Here is a 25,801-nt window from a genome sequence, read left to right on the forward strand (position 1 = left end):
AAGTGGCCTGTGAAATTCAAAGGTTGGATGTTGCTACTAAAAGCCTCTTAGCATATCAGTGCAGCATCAAGTACTCCTAAATATTTAATGCAGTATTTTCAGATATTGAGGTACAATAAAGCCATACAGTTATAACAGTTCAATAGTTATCTTGTGTGACCTATCTCAGGATGATGTATGTTGCCCACTTCTGTTGAATAAGTTACTCTGTCAGCTTTCTACCACCCCCAGTCCTCAACTTCAGTATTGAACTTTCATTTTAATCTTTCTTTTTAAATGCACAGCACTGTTGTAACTGTATGCCTCAGGCATGGACAAAGCACATTTGAGTTCAGAAAACTCTTAAGCAAAATTGTACAGTCGCCAAGATGGTTTCCACTTCCCTAATGTGGCATCAGTCTGCCACAACATCAACTCATACATTGCTGAAACCTTCATGGATGTTTTCAACTCTCAATGTGACTATTGCTTTGCATACCTGCTGAGCATGGTGCATTCTCCCCTTTAAAAATCTGAGCTCATCAAAATCTCAGCTACTTGTGTCCTAGGGTGAATCAAGATCCATGTGCTTATACTCCTGATGGCCGATGTTGGCTTGTGGTTAAGTAATGCCTTGATTTTAGCATACTCAACCTTGTTTCCATATCCTTTAGTGACCTCAGCCCTCCCTAGCTGTAATCTCTGTCAGCTTCCCTAAGAGATATCTGCACTTACCTAATTTGACCCCTTGAACATCCCCAATTTTAGTCATTACATCTCTGTTGGCCATTCCTTCCCAGCTGCTAAGACCTAAGCTCTGGAATTCCTTCTTTATCTCTAGTTCTCTTCTTTTAAATTGCTCTTGAAAACCTACCTCAATCATAAATTCAAATCTTCTCCATGTGATATACATGAAAATGGATCATTTTGCTCCAGCACCAATATTTGCTTATGTGCTTCGTTGTTGAATTTAATTTGATATTTATAGCTGTTAAATATCTTGGGACATTTTACTGCATTAAAGGTGCTATATAACTACTTGTTGTTCCTTAGGCTGCCAGCATGAGGGAGTGTTTCTATTTCAACAGCAGAGCAACAGTTAGTTGAAAGTTCTTATGCTCCTTTAGCACACTGATAATTAAATGGCACTTTTTTTTATCATCTTGAGTGGAAACCTGGCTCCTGACGGTGAATTTGAAACTTAAAAGACCAGTTTCAGGTTAGCAATAGAATCGAAGATTTCTCCAGTGCCGTCAATACTTAAATCATAAAGCTCTCTCTGAATTTTAATCCTGCCTGTTTGATCACTAAATTTTGGCAAAATCTTTATCCTTGGCTGTAACATTAATCTGTGTGTAAAATCTGAGTTGAGATTTGTTCAACAAACAACTGTTTGATATCTGTTTTGTTTGAGTTGATTTCTCAGTAGCATTTTTTTAAGAGAGACATCACAATAGATTTCTGTTTGAGTAAAGCAGTTGGCTGATTTAAAAACAAGTGCAATTGATTTAGTATTTATGACCTCGCAAAGTAAAGATTACCTCCATATAATCTGACCAATGGTTTATACACACTGACAGACATATATGTTTGCACATGCAGAGGTTTGTGCTCATCACTGCTTGCAAATAGCATTGGCACTGGCATATTTCTTTCCATACCATGGACAGTCGCACTTGTAGTCCCAAGTCTGACCTTTCTTCCCTGATCTTATAGTTATCTGGACGTGAATGTGCACAGACCACAATAGATATCAGGTTCCTTCTTTGACCAGATACTGCGGTGCAGTTTGACTTTATATTTTAATAACAGAATATTTTCTTTCCTTACTTTGATTATTAATACACGCCTTTAAATTTAAATGAATAAATGGAATTCCTGTTTTTGTTTGACAGCTCACTGGGGACAGATTTCCAGCCAATACATTTTTATGGACAGATGCACTGTTTGAGCAGGATGCTGATTTCCAGGAGTCCACTTAGGTTTGATTAGTTGCTTTATCCTGTTGTGTTTGTCAGCCAACAGCCTAATCAATCTAATTGGCATGGGGTATAGGAATTGTTAATGGGCGGTGGTACTTAATCCATGCTGTTCGGCTTGCATTCCAGTACAAATTGCATTTGTCTGTTTTGCTTGAACCAATAACACATCATCATTCTATCAATTATACAAAGTAACTGTCGGTTATCAGCAAATCTCTGAGGACTCTGAGTTATTTTTAATCAATGTGTTCATGACACACTGTGGTAGATGGACTTGAACCTGCGGCCACCACACTATGCTAGAAGAGTCTTTTTTTGAGGAACTGATTACAGATACTGCCAAAGTTGTGAACTTAAACAAATAGGAATGTCAGGTGGAGCCTGGCTCATCAACTGTTAATAATTGTGTGTTCTTAGAGACAGGTGACTGTAGAACAGATTTTTAAAAAAGTCATGGTGATTTACACTCTGCTAGGGCAGCCAGCTACATTTTATCAGATTGAAATACAGAAATATGAAATGCTAGAAGATTGCTGTCCTTCAAGTTTTAATTTTTTATTTGCAATTATTTTTTGTTTAATTTTCCATTTTTACTGCTGTCTTCTCTGCTCAGTTTATTCCATGTTTTTGTCTTAATTCTTTCCTGTACTTTTTAATAATACCTACCTTCCACAGTTAGTTCCTGTGCCTTGATGAGACCAATTCAAGTTGTGATTACCCCCAGATATAAAACACAGAAGGAGCCATTCAGTCTGTTGTGCCTGTGCCAGTTCTTTGTCAACGAGAATCCTTTAGTCTCAACCCACCAGTATATCACCTATTTTTAATTTTTCCACTTCAAGCATTTGTCCAGTTCTCTTTCTGAAAATTATTCTTGAATTTGCATTCACTGGGCTTTTAGCAATGCACTTCATAACAATTTACTGGGTAAAACAAATTGTCAGCTTGTTAAATTGCTTATTCAAAATGGCTCAGGGAATCCCTAATGCACTCGATCTATAAGCCTCTCTTGGTTCATCCTACAGATCGTATCCCATGGTAGTCTGGAACATAAAACTCTTACAGACAATTTAGTTTAAATTATTACCTTTATTTACCAATGGCATCGATGCTACACTATAATATAGATTCGTACAAGCCAGGTTTGAGCTAAGGTTTTAAAACCTTTAGCAGAGTAGCGGTACCGCCTCTTACCCCTAAGAGCTCTCTCAGACTACTCCCTTAATGCTGTAAACAGGCTGTCTTTATACAGAAATTAGTACTGAGGTTACAAAAAAAAACTACATGTCCTTAATCAGATAAGTAGCAATAAAATGGCAAACATTTGTAGAGGAAGAGAAACTAATTGACAAGTCTGAGTATGCTTGAATAATTAAGCTAAATGCACTTTAAAGAAGGAAACCCTGATCAAGCCAGGCCAAATGCCTTAGCTAGACAAGCTCCCTTTTACCATAATCATACAGAAAGACTAATCTAAACTATGTGGAAAAGGTCATGCGGTGACCTCGCTCAGCTAACATGTCCAGTACCATCGTCCTACTGAGAATGTGTATAGGGTTTGAGCAGGTAAGGAAAGAGTTAAATTCTGAGTTTTGTAGAAACAAAAGGTTCAGCGGAGCATGACTTAGTTGAGGTAAGAACTTGCAGTTAACAGTGGGGTGCTGGAGGCAAGGGTAATGGGTTAGCAAGGTGGAAAAGCATTCATTATGTAAAGCCATTTAACTATATTGGAAGCATTCAGTTTGTAAAGTCAGTTTAACAAGATGAAAAGTATTCATTATGTGAAGCCAGTTAAGGTTAACAACATTCCTTGTGTAACACAGATGGTTTAATCTTTGCTATTGACACTCACTGATTCTAATGGTGACCCAATCAATATGTGTGTTGCCTTATCCGGATGTTCCTCCCTGTAAAATGACTATATAATTCATTAAGAACCTACTGTTCCAGAGAAGACAGACAACTCATGTCCTGTGCACATGGGTGATCGTTCTGCCTCCCTCCAGGGCCCAGGGCAAAGATGGAGGAGGTAAAACTATGCTGTGTCTCTGACCATTTAGCTTTGACTGAGGCGGGAATGGGACTACACTACAAAATGCAAATTAAATTCAGATCTCGAGCTCTAGCCAACAACATACAAACATTCATTCCATGACAAGCAAGTGTACACACAAATCAGGTCACAAAGAGTTAACCTTTGCACCAGCTTTCTCTCTTGCTCTCTCTTTCACAGCTAGTATCCCTTGAACCCTTAGGTCAGCGAATGTAATTTATAGAAGAATGTTTTCTCTCTCGTGTATAAACATCTTCCAAAATTCTTACTATCTCAGTTTTATTAGGTGCATATTCCACTCAGCTTATTAAATTACAATTTCTTCTCCTGTTGAAATTGAGTTTTATTAAGAGTTTTCAATATAAACCAGCTATTCAGTTATCCAACATCCAACTGTAAAATATGCACAGCTTCTAGCTCAAAAGGAAGCACTGCGAAACATTCCACAAGTGAAAAAATGTTATGATCTTATTTACACTGATCATTGACACTAAGAACAGATATCCTTAATTATTCTGAGCAAATCTTAAGAGAATCCTGAACTAGGGCTTCCAAATCCTTTGTGCTTCAGATTTCCGAAACCTTTCCCAATTTAGAAAGTAGTTTGTGTCTCTATTCTTCCTCCAAAGTGCAAAACCTCACACTTTCCGACTTATTCCATGTGACGCTTGTTTGTCCATTCTCGGAGCCTGTCCGAGTGTTTCTGCAACCTTCCCACTTTCTCAAAACTGCCTGCCCTTCTACCTATTTTTGTGTCAGCTGCAAATTTAGCAACAGGGACCTCAGTTTCTTCATCCAGATCATTAATGGACAACATGAATTGTTCTGGTTCCAATATAGACCCCTGCAGAACTCACTAGTCAGCTGCCATACTGCAGTTGCCAATCACCACCATTGAAGAAGTTGTGCTGACTCAGCCCTATTTTATCATTCACTTCCCAAGTACTGTGCAATCTCAACCTTTTAATAATGGACTTTCAAATCTTACCATCTAACCAAGGTCAGGCCAACTGGCCTTTAGTTTCCTGTTTTCTGCCTCTCTTCCTTCTCATTTTCCAGTCATCTTGGACCCTCCCTGATTCCAGTGATTACTGAAAAATCACCGCTAATGCATCAAATTTCCTCAGCTATCTGTTTCAAAACATGTAGTCCATCCAGTTCTGGTGATTTATCCACCTTCAGTCCTTTCAGTTCCCCCACCACCTTTTCCTTAGTGAAACCGACTACACTCACCTCTGATCACTGAACTTTCTTGAAGTTCTAGTCTGCTGCTGGTGTCTTCCACTGTGAAAACTACTGAAAAGAATCTATATGCTCCTATTCTGTAGATGTGCAAGATATGCATTATTGTGGTTCTGTTTGCCGAGCTGGGAATTTGTGTTGCAGACGTTTCATCCCTGTCTAGGTGACATCCTCAGTGCTTGGGAGCCTCCTGTGAAGCGCTTCTGTGATCTTTCCTCCGGCATTTGTAGTGTGCAGGAACCGGAGTTGTTCATATATGACGCTCAGGGGGTTGGCACAAGATTCCCATTTCCTGGCTTGTCTTCGCGTCTCTCGCCCGTAGCTGTTCAAAGTTTGGGAGAAGATTTGTAGCTCGGGTGCTCATTGTTGTGGTTCTGTTCACCGAGCTGGGAATTTGTGTCGCAGATGTTTCGTCCCCTGTCTAGGTGACATCCTCAGTGCTTGGGAACCTCCTGTGAAGTGCGTCTGTGATCTTTCCTCGGGCATTTGTAGTCACTACAAATGCCGGAGGAAAGATCACAGAAGCGCTTCACAGGAAGCTCCCAAGCACTGAGGATGTCACCTAGACAGGGGACGAAACATCTGCAACACAAATTCTCAGCTCGGCGAACAGAACCACAACAACGAGCATCCGAGCTACAAATCTTCTCCAAAACTTTGAATATGCATTATTTCAAGTCCTGCCATCTAATATCCAAGTGTGGCTGGTAAATGTACTGAACTAATATTAAAATCTAGATGATTGGAAGCAAGCTGTTAGAACAATGTGAGAGTATTCTATGCAGAAGAAATGTTTCCAGTACTCCTGTGAGTGTGGAGGAGACCAGTGCCAGACCTCAAATCTAACATATGTGCAAGTGGAAGAGGGGAATCCATCTGTTTCTCTCACCCTCCAAGGACCCATAATGTGAAAGGGCTGTCAGATAGACATTTTCATTGTCCACAGAGACACAGTGAAAGTTGTAATCGCTTTCTCTCACCATCTTTTGGAAGCAATAGCCAAACTTGTCACTATTTCAGATTCTATGCATTATTTTAAAATGTGGGTTAGCTACAATTAATTTTAATTTGTTTTGAACCACGGTTTTCAACTTGATCATGGGGGTTATTTGATTGTTACAGTTTTAGAACTGATAAAATTTGCAATATCTCAGTCTGTTATGTATGCATCAATTTTTGCTTCCTCATTAAGTTTCTATGATTGTAATGGCAATGCTCTCTTAAATTTCCAATGCTCAGCTGACATGACCGTTCTTCACCCATTAATGTACTCCTTGGAAGAAAAAAATAAACAGAGCAATTTCAATAGCTTGGAAGAAAATTCATAAACGTACCCATAAATGTAGCTGAACCATCTAATAACTCCCACTGACTACACTTTACATTCCATGACTGGCTGTTGATGATTGCACCGCCTTTTACAAATATAATCATCTCAGTAAATGGGCAGACCTGGTATACTCAAGCCTCAATTCATACTCTGATGCAAGTGAATAGAAAAAGACCTCTGCAATCTCTGCAGTTAATCTTTTATAGCCCTAATCCCTCCTGTCCTTTTGCCCAACCTGACTGGTTCAGTTTTTCTGTCTCTTCATTCTCTAAGTGTGCCTTATTGCGTTCACATAACAAGCAGGGTAGACAAAGGGGAAACAGTAGATGTAATATATTTGGATTTTTCAGAAGACATTTGATAAGGTATCACACGTTAATAAAACAGCCCATGGTATTGGAAGTCATTTATTAGCATAGGTAGTGAATTGGCTAACTAATAGAAGGCTTGGTGCTGGAAAAGGGACAGCAGTTCAGGCAGTATCCAAGGAGCAAGTAAGTTGACATTTCGGGCAGGACCCTTCAGGCAGAAGGCTCCAGCCTGAAATGTCGACTCTCTTGCTCCTCATGCTGCCTGACCAACGTCATGCTTTATCAACTGATTTCTCCAGTTTCTGCAGTCTCCAGTGTTTCCTAACTAATAGAAGGCAGAGAGCTGGGATAAGATGGAAACCTGTTAGTAGTAGAGTGCCACAGAGATCGGTGTTGGGGGCCACAATTATTTGCACTGTATATTCATGACTTGGATGAAGAAAATATATGTACTATAGCCATGTTTGTGGATAGCACAAAAGTATCGGAAAACAAATGGTGAGGATAACAGTCTGCAGAGATATAAATAAGGAGGGGAAAAGTCAGGTTATGAACTTTGGCTGGAAGAATACAAGAGTTGAATATTTAGCTCCCCACCATTTCAAGGGCAACTACGGATGAGCAATAAATGCTGGACAGTCAATGGCATCCACCTCCCACAAGTGAATTAAAAAATGTGGAGAAAGATTGTTGAAAGCTGTAGTACGGGAGAGATTTAACAGTCTTTTACTAAATGTTAGCATCCAAATTCAGCAAATAATAGGGAAAGCAGGTGGAATATTGGCCTTTATTTCAAAGGGAAAGGAGTACCTGGCATTAGTCAGGTAACAGATGGAATATTTTGAACAATTTTGATTCCCTTATCTCTGGAAAGATATCCAGACACTGGAAGCAGTCAAGTGAAGATTCATTGAGTTGATCCTAAGTATAGAAAGGCTGTCTTCTGAGAGGCTGAGTAACTTGAGCAGGTATTCATTGGAATTTAGAATGAGAGGTGCCCTTACTGAAGCAGGAAGATTCATAGGGGACTTGACACGATGATGTTGAAAGATTGCTTCCTCTTGTTGGAGACTCTAGGACCAGAGGGTGTAATCTCAGAATAAGGGGTCACCCATTTAAAACAAAGTTGAGCAATTTCTCCGAGGGAAGTGAATCTGTGGAATTACCACAGAGGGCTGTCAAGACTGGGTCATAAAGTACAGGCAGTTCCTAGTTTCCATTCTCAAGTCTGTTCACAAGTCAATTTTTAAGCAAGTTGGAAAACAGTGCAGAACAGTGTCAGTAGCTGTTCATAAATGCAGGAAATGTTCATATATCGAATCTTTATATTCTTGACAGAGAGATTTTTAAATCAATAACGGAATCAAGAATAATGGAGAAAAGTAAGAAAGTGAAGTTGACAATTATCAGACCAACTATGATCACATTGAATGGCAGAGAGACTCGATGGGCTGAATGGCCTACATCTGCTTCTAAATTTTATGGTCACCTCAATCCAAGTGTACGCCCTCTTCTTCCTTCACTGATGTGTTCCAGCTGACCTTGACTCAACATCAGATCCTGACAAAGGGTTTTAGCCTGAAACGTTGACTTGCCTGCCTCTCAGATGCTGTCTGACCTGTGCTTTTCCAACTTCAGATCTATTGACCACATCCTCCAATGTAGCTTCACTTTTGGGCTCGGATGCAAATTAGTATCTTACACACATACTGACCTGAGAATTGCCTTCCTGTTCTTTCCTTCCTTAATGTCCTCATTATAAGTACTCAACTTTATTGCATTAATGCTTTCTCAATTCGCCTCCAGCTCTGTCTTATCAAAGAAGGGAAAGTCTCTGATAAAAGTGAGTTTGATTTTCTGAGGTGTCGAAGCTACGTTTGAGTACACTTTTTATATTCATATTTTTAATGCAGGTAAGGTTTGAATAATCAAGTGTGAATGTCATAGATTTGTACATTGTGCAGCACTTTGCCTCCATAATCTCTGCCATGTATACACAGGGGCATAGATTCTTGGCACCCACTCTTCATGTGATGGCTGAGTATCTTGTGTGTACGTTTTGGTGGGTTAACAGCTTCCCTCCAAACTGTAATGATTGGTGCAGTTGCAGGTTGTGCTCAGAAGAACTACTAACCCTTTACAATTCAGTGAGTAGTGCTGAGATTGCTGTAGGCTTTGTTTAGCCATGGGACAAGATGCAAATACAAAATGCAACATTCTTTTTCCTAACAAGAATTCTGGGTAATCCAAGATGGAGGACGGGAAAAATTTCTGGCTGTAAGAGCTGCTACTTTTTTTTTGAGGTATTTTAGGTGTTGGAAGTGATTTCCTCAAATTCCAGGAGCAGCAATTACTATTTTATATGCTGATGCATTGTTTTGGAACTTTGGAAAAAAAAAGTCAAAACAACAACAGTTTAAAAGGGAGAAGAGCAGACAAAGGAAGCAAATGGTGAGGGCAGTGCAGGAGAACGAGAGAGAGAGAGAGAGAAAACCTGCACAGTTACCGCCTTTGCTGTTTGAATTCATATATCGCTGGACATCGGAGTGCATCTGGAAAAATGAACAAACAGTGAAATTTACAACTAATCTTGGAGGAACTGTTGGGCAAAGTTCACAGCACAGAATCAGATAAGTTAATTGTTGTTTTAAGTCTGTCCAAGAGAGAGGCTGCAGTAGTGGGTATAGTGGATTCTTTCTTGATTGCATGTTTTTGGGGATAAGTCTCTTGATTAACCTTAAAATATAAGCCATAGCCAATAATTTAACCTGGGGCAATGTATGTAGAGGAATAAGACGGTGTTATTTTCTGGCCTGGAGATTGTGAAGGAGCAAAAATGGCCTTTGCAGTGATATGTACTTCTTGTCAGATGTGGGAGTTTAAAGAGAGAGTTCAAGGGTTACTGTGGATTATATCTGCCATAAATGCTGTTGGATGCGAATCTTATCAGATCGAGTGGATCAGCTGGAGAGACAGATAGAAGCGATGAGGAATTTGCAACAGCAACTGTATGTGATGGATGGCAGTTATAGAAATGGGGGGGAGTCTCCGATACAGTCACATAGATGGGTTAACTCAAGGAAGGGTAAGAGAGATAGGCAGCTAGAGCAGGAGTCTTTTGTGGATATATCCATTTCAAACAGATATGCTGTTTTGGAAAATGTAAGGGGTGATGGATTCTCAGGGGAACGTAGCACAAACAGTCAAGTTTCTGATATTGAGACTAGCTCTAATGTAACGAGGGGTACATTAGCTTCCAAAAGATCAATTGTGTTAGGGGATTCTGTAGTCAGAGGTACAAACAGACGTTTCAGTGGCCAGCAGAGAAAAAGCAGAATGGTGTGTTGTTTCCCTGGTGCCAGGATCAAGGATGTCTCAGAGAGGGTGCAGAATGTTCTCACGGGGGAGAGGGGCCAGCAGGAAGTCATTGTCCATATTGGAACCAACGACATTGGAAGGGAAAAGGTTGAGACTCTGAAGGGAGATTACAGAGAGTTAGGTAGAAATTTAAAAAGGAGGTCCTCAAAAGTAGTAATATCTGGATTACTCCCAGTGCTTTGAGCGAATGCGGGCAGGAATAGGAGGCTAGAGCAGATGAATGCATGGCTGAGGAACTGGTGTATGGGGGAAGGATTCACATTTTTAGATCATTGGAATCTCTTTTGGGGTAGAAGTGACTTGTACAAGAAGGACGGATTGCACCTAAATTAGAAGGGAACTAATATACTAGCAGGGAAATTTGCTAGAACTGCTTGGGAGGATTTAAACTAGTAAGGTTGGGGGCAGGGGAGGTGGGTGGGACCCAGGGAGATGGTGAGGAAAGAGATCGATCTGAGACGGGTACAACTGAGAACAGAAGTGAGTCAAAGAGTCATGGCAGGCAGGGACAAGGTAGGACTGATAAATTAAACTGCATTTATTTCAATGCAAGGGGCCTAACAGGGAAGGCAGATGAACTCAGGGCATGGTTAAGAACATGGGATTGGGATATCATAGCAATTACGGAAACATGGCTCAGGGATGGGTAGGACTGGCAGCTTAATGTTCTAGGATACAAATGCCAGAGAAAGGATAGAAAGGGAGGCAAAAGAGAAAGGGGAGTGGTCTTTTTGATAAGGGATAGCATTACAGCTGTGCTGAGAGGATATTCCCGGAAATATATCCAGGGAAGTTATTTGGGTGGAACTGAGAAATAAGAAAGGGATGATCACCTTATTGGGATTGTATTATAGACCCCCCCAATAGTCAGAGGGAAATTGAGAAACAAACTTGTAAGGAGATCTCAGCTATCTGTAAGAATAATAGGGTAGTTATAGTAAAGGATTTTAACTTTCGAAACATCAACTGGGACTGCCACAGTGTTAAAGGTTTAGATGGAGAGGAATTTCTAAAGTGAGTACAAGACAATTTTCTGATTCCGTATGTGGATGTACCTACTAGAGAAGGTGCAAAACTTGATCTACCCTTGCGAAATAAGGCAGGGGCGGTGACTGAGGTGTCAGTGGGGGAGCACTTTGGGGCCAGCGACCATAATTCTATTCGTTTTAAAATAGTGATGGAAAAGGATAGACCAGCTCTAAAAGTTGAAGTTCTAAATTGGAGAAAGGCCAATTTTGACGGTATTAGGCAAGAACTTTCGAAAGCTGATTGGAGGCAGATGTTCGCAGGTAAAGGGACGGCTGGAAAATGGAAAGCCTTCAGAAATGAGATAACAAGAATCCAGAGAAAGTATATTCCTGTTAGGATGAAAGGGAAGGCTGGTAGGTATAGGGAATGCTAGATGACTAAAGAAATTGAGGGTTTGGTTAAGAAAAAGGAGGAAGCATATATCAGGTACAGACAGAATAGATCTGAGTGAATCCTTAGAAGAGTGTAAAGGAAGTAGGAGTATACTTAAGAGGGAATCAGGAGGGCAAAACGGGGACATGAGATAGTTTTGGCAAATAGAATTAAGGAGAATCCAAAGAGGCTTGACAAATATATTAAGGACAAAAGGGTAAATAGGGAGAGAATAGGGCCCCTCAAAGATCAGCAGGTCAGGCAGCATCCAAGGAACAGGGAATTCGACGTTTCGGGCACAAGCCCTTCATCAGGAATGAGGAAAATGTGTCCAGCAGGCTAAGATAAAAGGTAGGGAGGAGGGACTTGGGGGAGGGGCGATGGAGATGTGATAGGTGGAAGGAGGTCAAGGTGAGGGTGATAGGCCGGAGTGGGGTGGGGGCAGAGAGGTCAGGAAGAAAATTGCAGGTTAGGAAGGCGGTGCTGAGTTCGAGGGAATCGACTGAGACAAGGTGGGGGGAGGAGAAATGAGGAAACTGGAGAAATCTGAGTTCATCCCCCACCAACCCAACCTCCAGTCCCGGCACCTTCCCCTGCAACTGCAGGAAATGCAAAACTTGCGCCCACACCTCCTCCCTCACTTCCCTCCAAGGCCCCAAGGGATCCTTCCATATCCGCTACAAGTTCACCTGTACCTCCACACACATCATCTATTGCATCCGCTGCACCCGATGTGGCCTCCTCTATATTGGGGAGACGGGCCGCCTACTTGCGGAACGCTTCAGGGAACACCTCTGGGATGCCAGGACCAACCAACCCAACCACCCCATGGCTCAACACTTTAACTCTCCCTCTCACTCCACCGAGGACATGCAAGTCCTTGGACTCCTCCATCGCCAGAACATCATAACACGACGGTTGGAGGAAGAGCGCCTCATCTTCTGCCTGGGAACCCTCCAACCACAAGGGATGAACTCCGATTTCTCCAGATTTAACCAGCAACACATTTTCAGCTCTGATCTCTAGCATCTGCAGACCTCACTTTTTACCCCTCAAAGATCAGCAAGGCAGCCTTTGTGTGGAACCACAGAAAATGGGGGAGATACTAAATGAATATTTTGCATCAGTATTTACTGTGGAAAAGGATATGGAAGATATAGACTGTATGGAAATAGATGGTGACATCTTGCAAAATGTCCAGATTACAGAGGAGGAAGTGCTGGATGTCTTTGTTGAGACGGAAACCGAATGGTCTCGTCTCTACGTGTTCGTTGGAAGGAGAGATCAAACCGGCTAGAGTTTGGAGCAAAAACACCGTTTATTACAGAATCAAGACTGGCAAACTATACAACGAATTCAAAAGCATGCAAATTCGTTGGAGAAGGCGTTCTCTCTCTCCCTTCGGATCTGGTGCAGTTATACTTCGCGCTCCCTCGAGTTCCCGGTCAGGTTCCCCTTGTTCGGCTCTTTCATTGGTCGGTTCACCTGTCTGTGAAGGGATTAGTGTCTCTATTGGCTGCCCCGAGATACCTGTCCCACTCCTGCTGTGCCGAACAATGGGTAGACATCCTGGGTTCGGCAGTTTCCGATCTTGTAAATTAAAAGTTTATTGTTGGAAGGGTTTCCTCATTGCTATGCGCCTGGCTGTCTGGGTGTTCACAATAGTTCTCCATAGTTGAATATACAGATATTATCATTTAACATAGGACCCGAATGAGTTTGACGTCAGCGGAGGCATTAGCAAGTACTTTATCAATCAAGTGTAGTATCGGTGCGATTTACACTATCCGATAGTTACCGGTTTCCTTTATTAACAATGAGAGTGTAACAGGATGATCTGAAACTGACGGACATGTTCTAATCCCCCAGGAATGTGGCCCCAGGCAGACAGTCCTACAGTGGCTGGGTTTACTTTTACATGGCTGTGTTTTAGCTGGTATCTGACAGTGTCTGCTTTAATAATGGTGCTCCCCTCCCTAGCCCCAATGTAGGTACCCCGATAGCAGATTCTCCCCAACATCTTGAAATGGTTAAAAGTGGATAAATCCCTAGGACCTGATTAGGTGTATCCGAGAACTCTGTGGGAAGCTAGAGAAGTGATTGCTGGGCCTCTTGCTGAGATATTTGTATCATCGATAGTCACAGGTGAGGTGCCGGAAGACTGGAGGTTGGCAAACGTGGTGCCACTGTTTGAGAAAGGTGGCAAAGACAAACCAGGGAACTATAGACCGGTGAGCCTGACCTCGGTGGTGGGCAAGTTGTTGGAGGGAATCCTGATGGACAGGATGTACATGTATTTGGAAAGGTAAGGACTGATTTGGGATGGTCAACATGGCTTTGTGCGTGGGAAATCATGTCTCACAAACTTGTTTTTTGAAGAAGTAACAAAGAAGATTGATGAGGGCAGAGCAGTAGATGTGATCAATATGGACTTCAGTAAGGTGTTCAACAAGATTCCTTATGGGAGACTGATTAGCAAGGTTAGAACTCATGGAATACGAGGAGAACTAGCCATTTAGATACAGAACTGGCTCAAAGGTAGAAGACAGAAGGTGGTGGTGAATGGTTGCTTTTCAGACTGGAGGCCTATGACCAGTGGATTGCCACAAGGATCAGTGCTGGGCCCTCTACTTTTTGTTATTTAAATAAATGATTTGGATGTGAGCATAAGAAGTATAGTTAGTAAGTTTGCAGATGACACCAAAATTGGAGGTATAGTGGACAGCGAAGAGGGTTACCTTAGATTACAACAGGATCTGGACTAGATGGGCCAATGGGCTGAGAAGTGGCAGATGGAGTTTAATTCAGATAAATGCGAGGTGTTGCATTTTGGGAAAGCAAATCTTAGCAGAATATATACGCTTAATGGTAAGGTCCTAGGGAGTGTTGCTGAACAAAGAGACCTTGGAGTGCAGGTTCATAGCTGCTTGAAAGTGGAGTCACAGGTAGATAGGATAGTGAAGAAGGCGTTTGATATGCTTTCCTGTATTGGTCAGAGTATTGAGTACAGGAGTTGGGAGGTCATGTTGCGGCTGTACAGGACATTGGTTAGGCCACTGTTGGAATATTGCGTGCAATTCTTGTCTCCTTCCTGTCGGAAAGATGTTGTGAAACTTGAAAGGGTTCAGAAAAGATTTACAAGAATGTTGCCAGGGTTTGCGGATCTAAGGGAGAGGCTGAACAGGCCGGGGCTGTTTTCCCTGGAGTGTCGGAGGCTGAGGAGTGACCTTGGAGGTTTACAAAATTGATGGGCATGGATAGGATAAATAGACAAAGTCTTTTCCCTGGGGTTGGCGAGTCCAAAACTAGAGTGTATAGGTTTAGGGTGAGAAGTGAAAGATATAAAAGGGACCTAAGGGGCAACTTTTTCACGCAGAAGGTGGTGCATGTATGGAATGAGCTGCCAGAGGATATGGTGGAGGCTGGTACAATTGCAACATTTAAGAGACATTTGGATGGGTATATGAGTAGGAAGGGTTTGGAGGGATATGGGCCGGATGCTGGCAGGTGGGACTAGATTGGTTTGGGATATCTGGTCGGCATGGACGGGTTGGATGGAAGGGTCTGTTTCCATGCTGTACATCTCTATGACTCTGACTGTAACTCATCCGAGCCATTAAATAATCCCAACTATCAGGTTAGCTTGAGACAATCAAGGCATTTAACAGAAAAAAGTCACTAAATCAGTTCACAACAGAATTCCTAAAGTTGAATGGTGGAAACTGCAATAGCAATACCCAATAAATTAAAGTGGCAGTCTGCATTTTTAAAAAAAATCCTTTCTTAGTGTTTTAAATAGTTTATAACGATGATTGTCTTCGACAAAAATGCATAAATGGAAAGCTGGACCAACTTGCTTTATTATAGGAAATCAATATGTTTTCAATGAGGTATGATTTTTAAATGTCAGTTTCAGGTTTCATGATATGATTTCACTTTACAAAATGCATGTGATATCTCATCCTGTATAATTTTGGTTTAGATTGCAAATATTATATTGGTTTCCAGTCTCGTTCATGAGTGACTTCTAACTATTTCTGTTTTCAGTGTTGGTCACAAAATCCTGACATCAGATCAGGTGTCTTATCTCTCAGGTCAGTCAGGGTGCTGAAGCTGCAGCTCACTACTTTCCTCATCAACATCAGCTTTCTGAGCTTTCTGCTACCCCACAGTATTGTCGGCTTGATTTTTCTTTTGTTTTTAATTCAATCGTGGGATTTGGGTATTGTTAACTAGGTCAGCACTTATTGTCGATGTCTAATTTTCCTGCTGTGTTTCTTGAACCACTGTAGTCTGTAGGGTGGTTGGAGGTATAAGGCAATACATGCAGTAGTGCTGTTAGAAATGTTATTTGAGGACTTTAACTCACTGACAGTGAAAGAATGGTGTGTTGCTTGATGGGGATTAAATTATACTCCCTTCAAAGACCCAAATATATAAAAAATATACACACACACACAATCATTGGACAGACAAAAAAAACGAACTGTTCAACACATATCTAATGGTGCAAAAAGAATACAGAAACAGGGAAACAAAATTCTGATGATCAGCATTCCAGGCCACAGGTGGAAAGTTCTCTTTTCAGACCTTTTTTATTCTACACATGATTACTGTTACCAGCAAGGTGACAGTTGTTCTTCAATCTGATGATCGATCAGGTGGACTTGGGCCTTGCCTTGTATGAATTCTTTGTTATTTTGAGCTTTCCCATGTTTTTTTGTTCTGGAGAATAAGAGAGGGAGAAATGGATTCTTTCTGTCTGCTGGCACTGGATGTTTCTCCATTTTAACATTCTTCATCTCAACGAATGAAATAACTGTTGTCAGGCCGAATTTCCTTAACTCAAATCATTCTTGGTACCACTCGGCCTTGAATTGATCTTTGAACTGCTTCAACATTATATCGCACAGCTCAACAACATATACAACAATTGATTTTTTTTCAAGTAGCAAAACTGTCTTGGTATTTTAGTTATGGCAGTTCAGGTTCATTTCCGTTTATTATCCCAAAAAAGAATTTATGTGACTTCTGCCAGCAGCTCGGAGAGAAACCTGCAGGAGGTGGTGTGCCTGTGTTCCTTTTGTCTTTCTAAGTGGTTAAGGTCATGGAATGCCAGGTTTGCAAGCAGCCTTGGTAAGTTGCTACAGTGAATGCTTGTAAATGGTACATGCTTCTGTCACTGTGCAATGGTGGTGCAGGGTGAGTGTGTTAAAAGTGGTGCATATAGTGCAAATCAAGTCATCTGTTTTGTCCTGGGTGGTGTCTAATTTCCATAGTGGTGGTGGAGCTGCATTCATCCACGGAAATGGAGTAGATGGTACCACACTCCTGACTGGTGCCTTGTACATTGTGAACATGGATACTGTATTGGTCAATATTTATCTTTCAATTGAAACAGGTTATTAGCTCAGTAGGAGAAAGTGAGGACTGCAGATGCTGGAGGTCAGAGCTGAAAATGTGTTGCTAGAAAACTACAGCAGGTCAGGCAGCATCCAAGGAGCAGGAGAATCGATGTTTTGGGCATGAGCCCTTCTTCAGGAATGAGGAAAGTGTGCGAAGCAGGCTAAGATAAAAGGTAGGGAGGAGGGACTTGGGGGAGGGGCATTGGAAATGCGATAGGTGGAAGGAGGTTAAGGTAAGGGTGATAAAGTGAGGGTGATAGGCCGGAGTGTGGGTGGGGGCGGAGAGGTCAGGAAGAAGATTGCAGGTTAGGAAGGTGGTGCTGAGTTTGAGGGTTGGGACTGAGACAAGGTGGGGGGAGGGGAACTGAGGAAACTGGAGAAATCTGAGTTCATCCCTTGTGGTTGGAGGGTTCCTAGGCCGAAGATGAGGCGCTCTTCCTCCAGCCGTCATGTTGCTATGGTCTGGCGATGGAGGAGTCCAAGCACCTGCATGTCCTTGGTGGAGTGGGATGGGGAGTTGAAGTGTTGAGCGACGGAGTGGTTGGGTTGGTTGGTCCGGGCGTCCCAGAGGTATTCTCTGAAACGTTCCGCAGGTAGGCGGCCTGTCTCCCCAATTTATTAGCTCAATACCACATTGTTGTATGTTGGAACTTGCTGTGTACTAATAACTACCATGTTCACTGTATTGGTTATAAAATGCTTGAGGGCACTGACAGATGCCACAGAAATGCAAGTCCTTTTTGTTTGTAAATACTGTGCCTAGATTAGTATGTTTCTGTTTATTAAGTCATCTGATTCTTCTAGCATAATAGCAGTTATATTGTAATTTTTATGAAAATTCTGTTGATTTAAGACATGATAAATAGCATGGCATGTAAACTGAAATGGAGTGAATGCTTCTTGATGGACTAGCGAATAAAGGACGCAAACATTCATCAGCTTTGCAGCCTGGAACTTGCAGAGTCAATTCCTGATCTGTGCTGTTATTCTCACTAAATTATCATAGCATAATGTTTCCTTTTGTTGGAAAGTTCATAACTGCTGGCCACCAATTTAAGATTGTTTCCAAAAAATTCCATAGGGAATTCAGGAGAAACCAGTGGTGAGAATGTGGAACTTGCTATCACAGGAAGTGATGTCAATAGATGCATGTAAGGGAAGGTGAGGCAACCAGGAAAATTGGGATGAGGCTTGAATAGAACATAAACACCAGTATGCGTTGGTTGGGCTGTATCCCGCTGTATGCCCAATCTAACCCTATGTAGCCATTCACTAAGAGAAAGGAATGTGATGATGCATTTCTTCATTACTCACCTTTTATGAGAAAGAGGGAGCCCATTATGCTGGTGCATCTTCATCATTGCCATCCTGTGTCTTGTGGTGGATAAGGCATAAATGCCAACATTGGATGAGAGTGGGATCTTCACGGTGAAGTGGGTGGCTTTGACAGACCCATTTTGAAACATGCCACTTGGGGAGAGAGGACAGGAGGAAATTGGCTCCAAAGGAAAAACCATGTGGGAGTACAATTATTTTGTAATTTGAGATCAATCATATGAGATGGTATTATAATTCAAGACAGTGACACCTTATTTTCAGTGTCTATGCTAATACATTTTGCCTCTTATATTGAGGAAGTGTGGAGTATCTTATAAGCAAATATTGATAGAATTTTAGGTAATGTCTACATGTGACTGATAAATGTAGAAAATTGTGGCTGAAATCATGAAACAATTGTGGGCGGCATGGTGGCACAGTGGTTAGCACTGCTGCCTCACAGCGCTTGAGACCCAGGTTCAATTCCTGACTCAGGCGACTGACTGTGTGGAGTTTGCACGTTCTCCCCGTGTGTGCGTGGGTTTCCTCCGGGTGCTCCGGTTTCCTCCCACAATCCAAAGATGTGCGGGTCAGGTGAATTGGCCATGCTAAATTGCCCGTAGTGTTAGGTAAGGGGTGGGTTGAGGGTCGGTGTGGACTTGTTGGGCTGAAGGGCCTGTTTCCACACTGTAAGTAATCTAAAAAAAAATTGTTGCCAAACATCACATTAATATTAAACTTTGAGATTTTTGTCAGTAATTTATACCTAAATAATAAACCAAGACTACTTTAATTTCGGATTGTATTATAAAATGTGCATACAAGGACCAAAACAAGAGAGAAAGTATCAAACCAAAACTTTAAATATAACCAACTTTCTTATTTCAGCACAGCCTTCTAGAAACAAACTTTGCCTTTTAAAAGCCAACTTCAGTACATATTAATGCTTTTTGTCTGCTACCTGTAGACAACCAATAGGTTGAAAAACACCAAGCCAGGTAGCATCAGGGGGTGGAGAAGTCAATGTTTCAGGCATGACACTTCTTCAGGAAGGGTTATGCCTAGAATGTCGACTTCTCCACCACCTCTTGCTGCCTGGCTTGCTGTGTTCTTTCAGTCTCCTGCTTTTTGACTTAGGATTCCACCATCTGCAATTTTTTTTGCCATAAACTATCTGCAAACATAGAAAAAAAGAAATTAATTTATGTATTATCATTCACTATCTCATGGTATACACATGGACTAATTGTGGTAAAAACAATGACTGCAGATGCTGGAAACCAGATTCTGGATTAGTGATGCCGGAAGAGCACAGCAGTTCAGGCAGCATCCAAGGGGCAGCACAATCGATGTTTCGGGCAAAAGCCCTTCATCAGGAATAAAGGCAGAGAGCCTGAAGCGCAGAGAGATAAGCTAGAGGAGGGTGGGGGTGGGGAGAAAGTAGCATAGAGTACAATAGGTGAGTGGGGGAGGGGATGAAGGTGATAGGTCAAGGAGAAGAGGGTGGAGTGGATAGGTGGAAAAGGAGATAGGCAGGTAGGACAAGTTCGGACAAGTCTGGGGACAGTGCTGAGCTGGAAGTTTGGAACTAGGGTGAGGGGGGGAAGGGAAATGAGGAAACTGTTGAAGTCCACATTGATGCCCTGGGGTTGAAGTGTTCCGAGGCGGAAGATGAGGCGTTCTTCCTCCAGGCATCTGGTGTTGAGAGAGCGGCGGTGAAGGAGGCCCAGGACCTCCATGTCCTCGGCAGAGTGGGAGGGGGGAGTTGAAATGTTGGGCCACGGGGCGGTGTGGTTGATTGATGCGGATGTCCTGGAGATGTTCCCTAAAGCGCTCTGTTAGGAGACGCCCAGTCTCCCCAATGTAGAAGAGACCGCATTGGGAGCAACGGATACAATAAATGATATTAGTGGATGTGCAGGTAAAACTTTGGATGTGGAAGGCTCCTTTAGGGCCTTGGATAGAGGTGAGGGAGGAGGTATGGGCGCAGGTTTTACAGTTCCTGCGGTGGCAGGGGAAGGTGCCAGGATGGGAGGGTGGGTTGTGGGGGGCGTGGACCTGACCAGGTAGTCACGGAGGGAACGGTCTTTGCAGAAGGTGGAAAGGGGTGGGGAGGGAAATATATCCCTGGTGGTGGGGTCTTTTTGGAGGTGGCGGAAATGTCGGCGGATGATTTGGTTTATTTTTGTGTCTCAAAGGTATTGATTTTATTTTTGTATGCCAATGCATTTTTTGGGCTGAATGATTCTGTTTCAAACAATGAAAAAAATTCAGCTAAGCAGCCAGCTAGAAATGAATTGAACTCTCGAGTGTGGGGGAAAGAATTGTGTCAGTTCTGATGATTATTCTGATCATGCTTTTGGTGTATTTTTGTTTAGCTGTAGCTGAAGTGAAACTTCGAGAAGATCAGTACACCTTGGACCATATGTGTGTCTTTGGCATGTACAACTATCTGCACTGTGATAGGTGGTACCCAGACAGTGTCTATTATATTGATCAGCATGAGAGAATCATGCATCTGGACATCACTTTGGTAAGTTTGTCTTATTGTACTTCCAGTTAGCCTCTTTAAAATGATAAATATTGCGAACTTGTGAAGGATTGAGAAATTAAACTTTTACCACCTTGATGGAAACTGCCAGTTCAAATATCTGCACTTTCTGTAGGAACAGTTTTCCGGAAAGAATTGAATTTGAATTGAGAGGAAATTGTTGAAAGAGATTTGGTCTAAAACTTCAGTAATTTTCCATCTTTAACATTGTTTGCTTTCTCCCTTGGGAATTATAAGCCTGCAGTCCATTCACAAAGCCAAGGAGCAAGTCTAGAGCATAGTGCCTTGAGCTTGCCATTCCATTCAACCATTGTGGTGATTATTGGCCTTAACTGTGCTTTCCCGGCACGGTGGCACAGTGGTTAGCACTGCTGCCTCACAGCGCCTGTAGACCTGGGTTCAATTCCCGACTCAGGCGACTGACTGTGTGGAGCTTGCACGTTCTCCCCGTGTCTGCGTGGGTTTCCTCCGGGTGCTCCGGTTTCCTCCCACAGTCACAAAGATGTGCGGGTCAGGTGAATTGGCCATGCTAAATTGCCCGTAGTGTTAGGTGAGGGGTAAATGTAGGGGTATGGGTGGGTTGCGCTTCGGCGGGTCGGTGTGGACTTGTTGGGCCGAAGGGCCTGTTTCCACACTGTAAGTCTAATCTAATCTCCCCACGTTCCTTTGTGAGGGACTTTTCTGGTACAGTGGGTGTGCCCCTCTTGATTTAGAAACAAATATAGTGAATATTTGCAGTACTGCTTTCAGTAGAGATATATCCTTTCTAAATTATTGGGATAAGATCTGCACACACTAATTCTGGTGGGTCTCACTAAAGCTGTATGGAACGGTAGCAAGACTTCATTATTCTTGTACTCCGATCCCCTTGCAGTCAGGGCTAATTTGCAGTTTCCTACCCTGATTACTTGCTGTACCAGTGTGCTAACTTTTTGTCACTTGTATGAGTATGCCAGTCTTTTGGAACTTCAACATTTTTCGAAATTTCATGCCTTTATACAAACAATTCTGCTTTTGTATTCTTAATATCGAAATGAATAACTTTGTGCTTTCTCATACTCTAGTCCATCTACTATCACCTTGCCCATTTGCTCAACCTTCTAGATCTCTTTGCACCTTTTTTCATAGAATCCATACAGTGTGGGGCAGGCCATTCAGCCCATCGAGTCCACACCAATGCTCTGAAGAGAATCCCACCCAGATCCATATCTCTACACAACCTCATGACTGCTTTCCCCAAGACTAACCCACTAAGCCTGTACATCCCCAGACACTATGGGCAATTTAGCATGAGCAATCCACCTAACCTCTATGGTCCATCTATGGACTGTGGGTGGAAACCGGAGCACCCAGTGGAAATCCATTCGGACACGGGGAAGATGTGCAAACTCCACACAGACAGTCATCTGAAGGTGGAATTGAATCCAGGTCTCGGTCATTGTGAGGCAGCAGTGCTAACCACTGAGTCATCTCTGCTTTTATGTCCTTACTGAAGTTTATATGCACCTAACTATATATTGTCAGCAAACGTGGGTACACCCTATTGGGTCTTTTTGTTCATGTCATTAATATAGATTGCAAATAGCTGAGGGCCCAATACTGATCCTTGTGGAACTCCGCTTGTTTCACCTGCAAGCTTGAAAATGTCTAGTTTATCCCTGTTTTTTGCTTCCTGTGCACTAACCAGTTTTCTATCCATGCAAATATATTGTTCCCAACTTTTTAATAGCACTTGTGTATGAACATTTTGTGTAGTATGTTTTGAACATTGGCAGAATATTTTGAAAACCATTCTTGATTTGTGTATTTGGACAACTTGTGGGGATTAGAATCAACGTGCATTTGTTCTTTTGATATTATAACAAACACAATTCCTCACTTAGTCTTGACAGTACATCCAGAAGTTCATTGATGATTCTTTTTTTAAATACAAGAGAGTTGCTGATGTTGCCTTTAACCTGAATTGTGTGCTTTTACCTTGGAGCTTTCTCATATCTATTGCGTTCTAAAAATCTAAATAAACCGGAGCATGGGATTTGGTTTACTGAAACATTTTGCAGTATTCTCAAAGGAGGCAGTTTTTTTTTGTCATTGAAGGTCTTTCCTTTTAAATCAGTGTTGGCTATTTCATGCTCTTTTGTTCTAATTCCTAAATGGAGTATACGCATTGCAGGTTATGAACAAAGGAACTACAAGCAGAAGTAGGTCATTTGTCTCTTTTGAGATTGCTCCACCATTCAATAAAATCATGGCTGATCTGTTTGTTTTGAACTCCACATTCTTGCCTATCTGCAAAACCTATTGCCGAGTAAGAATTTATCTACCTCCACCTTAAAATTTTGATGACTCTGCCTGTACTGCCTTCTAAGGAGATGAATTTTGAAGTTGCACTACCTACTGAGAAAATGTTTTTCCTATATGTGTTCTAGAAGGAAGACTTTTCAATTTTAGCAGTGCCCTCTAGATCTCAGAACGCCTTCATGTTGAAATATTCTTACCATTTCACCTTGTCAGGGCATTTCAGGATCTTGTATGCTTCAATCAAGTTATCCTTCACTCTTCTAAACAGTATTGGAAACAGCCCAGACTATCCATGAATCATCAGGACAACCTGCTCATTCCAGCTATCAATTTAGCAAATCTTATTTGGACTGACTCCAAAACATAACCTTCCTTAAGTAAGGAGACCAAAGCTGTTCACAGTACTGCAGATAATGTATTAAATCCAGATTCATCTACCAGCCACTGCTTGAAAATTCCATGGCACTTTTTATACAGCAAGAGTATTCCTTAAAGCCCTAGCCATCATTCTTTCTTAAACAGTCCTGCCAGAAAATCACTCAACTGCCCATTTCCATCCTTTGGTTTTTTTGTGGGATCCAAATTCTTAACTACAAATGTCACTGTGCTTCAGAGTCAAGCCTTAACACCGAAAACAATGCCTTTTTTTAAGAACCTGCAGCGAGTGTTAATGTTACAAGTGTTATGGACCATTGAGAATGCATGAGTAGGTGTAAAAGGCACTTTGAGTTTGAAAGGAATATTATTTGAATAAGATGTTAATAGACTGTCTGCTGCAGATGTTGGGGGAAATAATTGACTTCGTTATTTAGGTTAATTCTTCTGTATTTGTGAGAAAAGGCTCATTGAATTCCATTTGTCTAGAATTTTTCAGGTTTTTTTTCTTGCAACTGTAGAGTCCACTGAGATTAATCTGCCACACTGACTGAATAGTTTGCAGCATAGTTGTTAAAATAGCAAGTACAAAGCTAAATGCTGGACTCAAATGACACATCTAAAGGCAATCATTTAGCTAGCTTCTAATGCACACACCTTTTTGGGATTTCTTTTCCCTAAATCCTTCATGTCCCTCCCTATCCCCAGCCCCCTGCCACACCCCCAAGTTATTTGTCTTCATCCAGTTGTAGCCACTTAAGCATCCTCAATTTTAATCACCTCCAGCATTTATGGTCTTTAGCTACTTAGGTTGTCTTATCTCTAGAATTTTCTATCTACGCCTTTTTGTCTGGTTTCCTCTTTTAAGACGTTCCTTAAAACCTACCTCGTGGACAAACTTTTGGTCATCTGACTCACCGTATCCTCACATGGCTTTTGTTTCTATTAAGCGTTTTAGGATGTTTGACTACATTCAGTGTTTTGCTATGTTGAATGAGAGCCATTGTATAGAATTCTTTTTCTACTGTTGATCAATTTTAATGGGCGCTCAATCTTATCACTCTAAATTTGTAACAGATTTTTTAGTTTCTAAAATAATTTTCCATATGAATTTATCTTGCATTACATGTATCAGAATCAGTGTTATGATTTAAACACTTAGTACTGTAGCTAAATCCATTAACAGTTTGATATATCTTTAAGGGAATTTGTGTTTTCCAATAAACAGGTATCAGCCCACAAGTTTCAAAATATTTGTTTACTATTTTATTCTTCTGGTTTTTATTTTGCGTGTTCCAATATTTTTAAAATCTAATATCTGTTTTGACATTCTTCAAAATGACTCCACACACTTTTTAGCATGTGTGGAATACTGAAGCATGAGATCACTCATTGTTAGTATAATATAAGAATACATGCAAGTCTTATTCAATACAATGCAGGTCAGGTGGATTGGCCACGATAAATTGCCCATAGTGCTAGGTGCATTAGTCAGGGGTAAATATAGGGCGGGGGAATGGGTCTGGGAGGGTTACTCTTCAGAGGGTTCGTGTGGACTTGTTGGGCTGAAGGGCCTGTTAAAAAGTGGGCGGCACGGTGGCACAGTGGTTAGCACTGCTGCCTCACCGCACCTGAGACCCGGGTTCAATTCCCGCCTCAGGCGACTGACTGTATGGAGTTTGCACGTTGTCCCCGTGTCTGTGTGGGGTTCCTCCGGGTGCTCTGGTTTCCTCCCACAGTCCAAAGATGTGCGGGTCAGGTGAATTGGCCATGCTAAATTGCCCGTAGTGTTAGGTAAGGGGTAAATGTAGGGGTATGGGTGGGTTGCGCTTCGGCGGGTCGGTGTGGACTTGTTGGGCCGAAGGGCCTGTTTCCACACTGTAAGTCTAATGTAGGACTTTCACCCACTTTTAATGGCATAGAAGGCCTGTATACTTAAGGATAAATGTTAGACTATGGTTCACCATAGAAAAAGCTCTCCTAGTTATGTTGAGCTGCCTTAAGTAATGACATTGATTGCTGCAAGTAGGCCCATTTATTTGGCTAAAAACTGCTTTTGTGGTTAACTCATAGCTTGATTTTTTGTAATGTATAAAATCATGTTTCCACTGGCTGTTGAAGTAAATATTGAGAAAGGAGGTGAGAGCAGACTAATTTTAGCCTGATATCTGGAAGT

At 41.8% G+C, this 25,801-nt stretch overlaps 1 protein-coding gene across 2 annotated transcripts in view; it reads left to right on the top strand.

Moving 5' to 3' along the window:
- The window catches only part of nudcd1 (NudC domain containing 1), a 130,312-nt gene that overhangs the window by 14,452 nt on the left and 90,059 nt on the right, over window positions 1-25,801 (top strand). The window contains exon 2 of one of the 2 annotated variants that reach the window (XM_060824224.1): window positions 20,777-20,931. The exons of the other annotated variant lie outside the window; for it this stretch is intronic. Coding sequence (XP_060680207.1) covers window positions 20,777-20,931 — 155 coding nt within the window. The remainder of the gene's footprint in view (window positions 1-20,776; window positions 20,932-25,801) is intronic. 2 annotated transcript variants of the gene reach the window in all.

Source organism: Hemiscyllium ocellatum, chromosome 4 (genome assembly GCF_020745735.1).
Source record: "Hemiscyllium ocellatum isolate sHemOce1 chromosome 4, sHemOce1.pat.X.cur, whole genome shotgun sequence".
Classification (NCBI taxonomy): Eukaryota; Metazoa; Chordata; class Chondrichthyes; order Orectolobiformes; family Hemiscylliidae; genus Hemiscyllium; species Hemiscyllium ocellatum.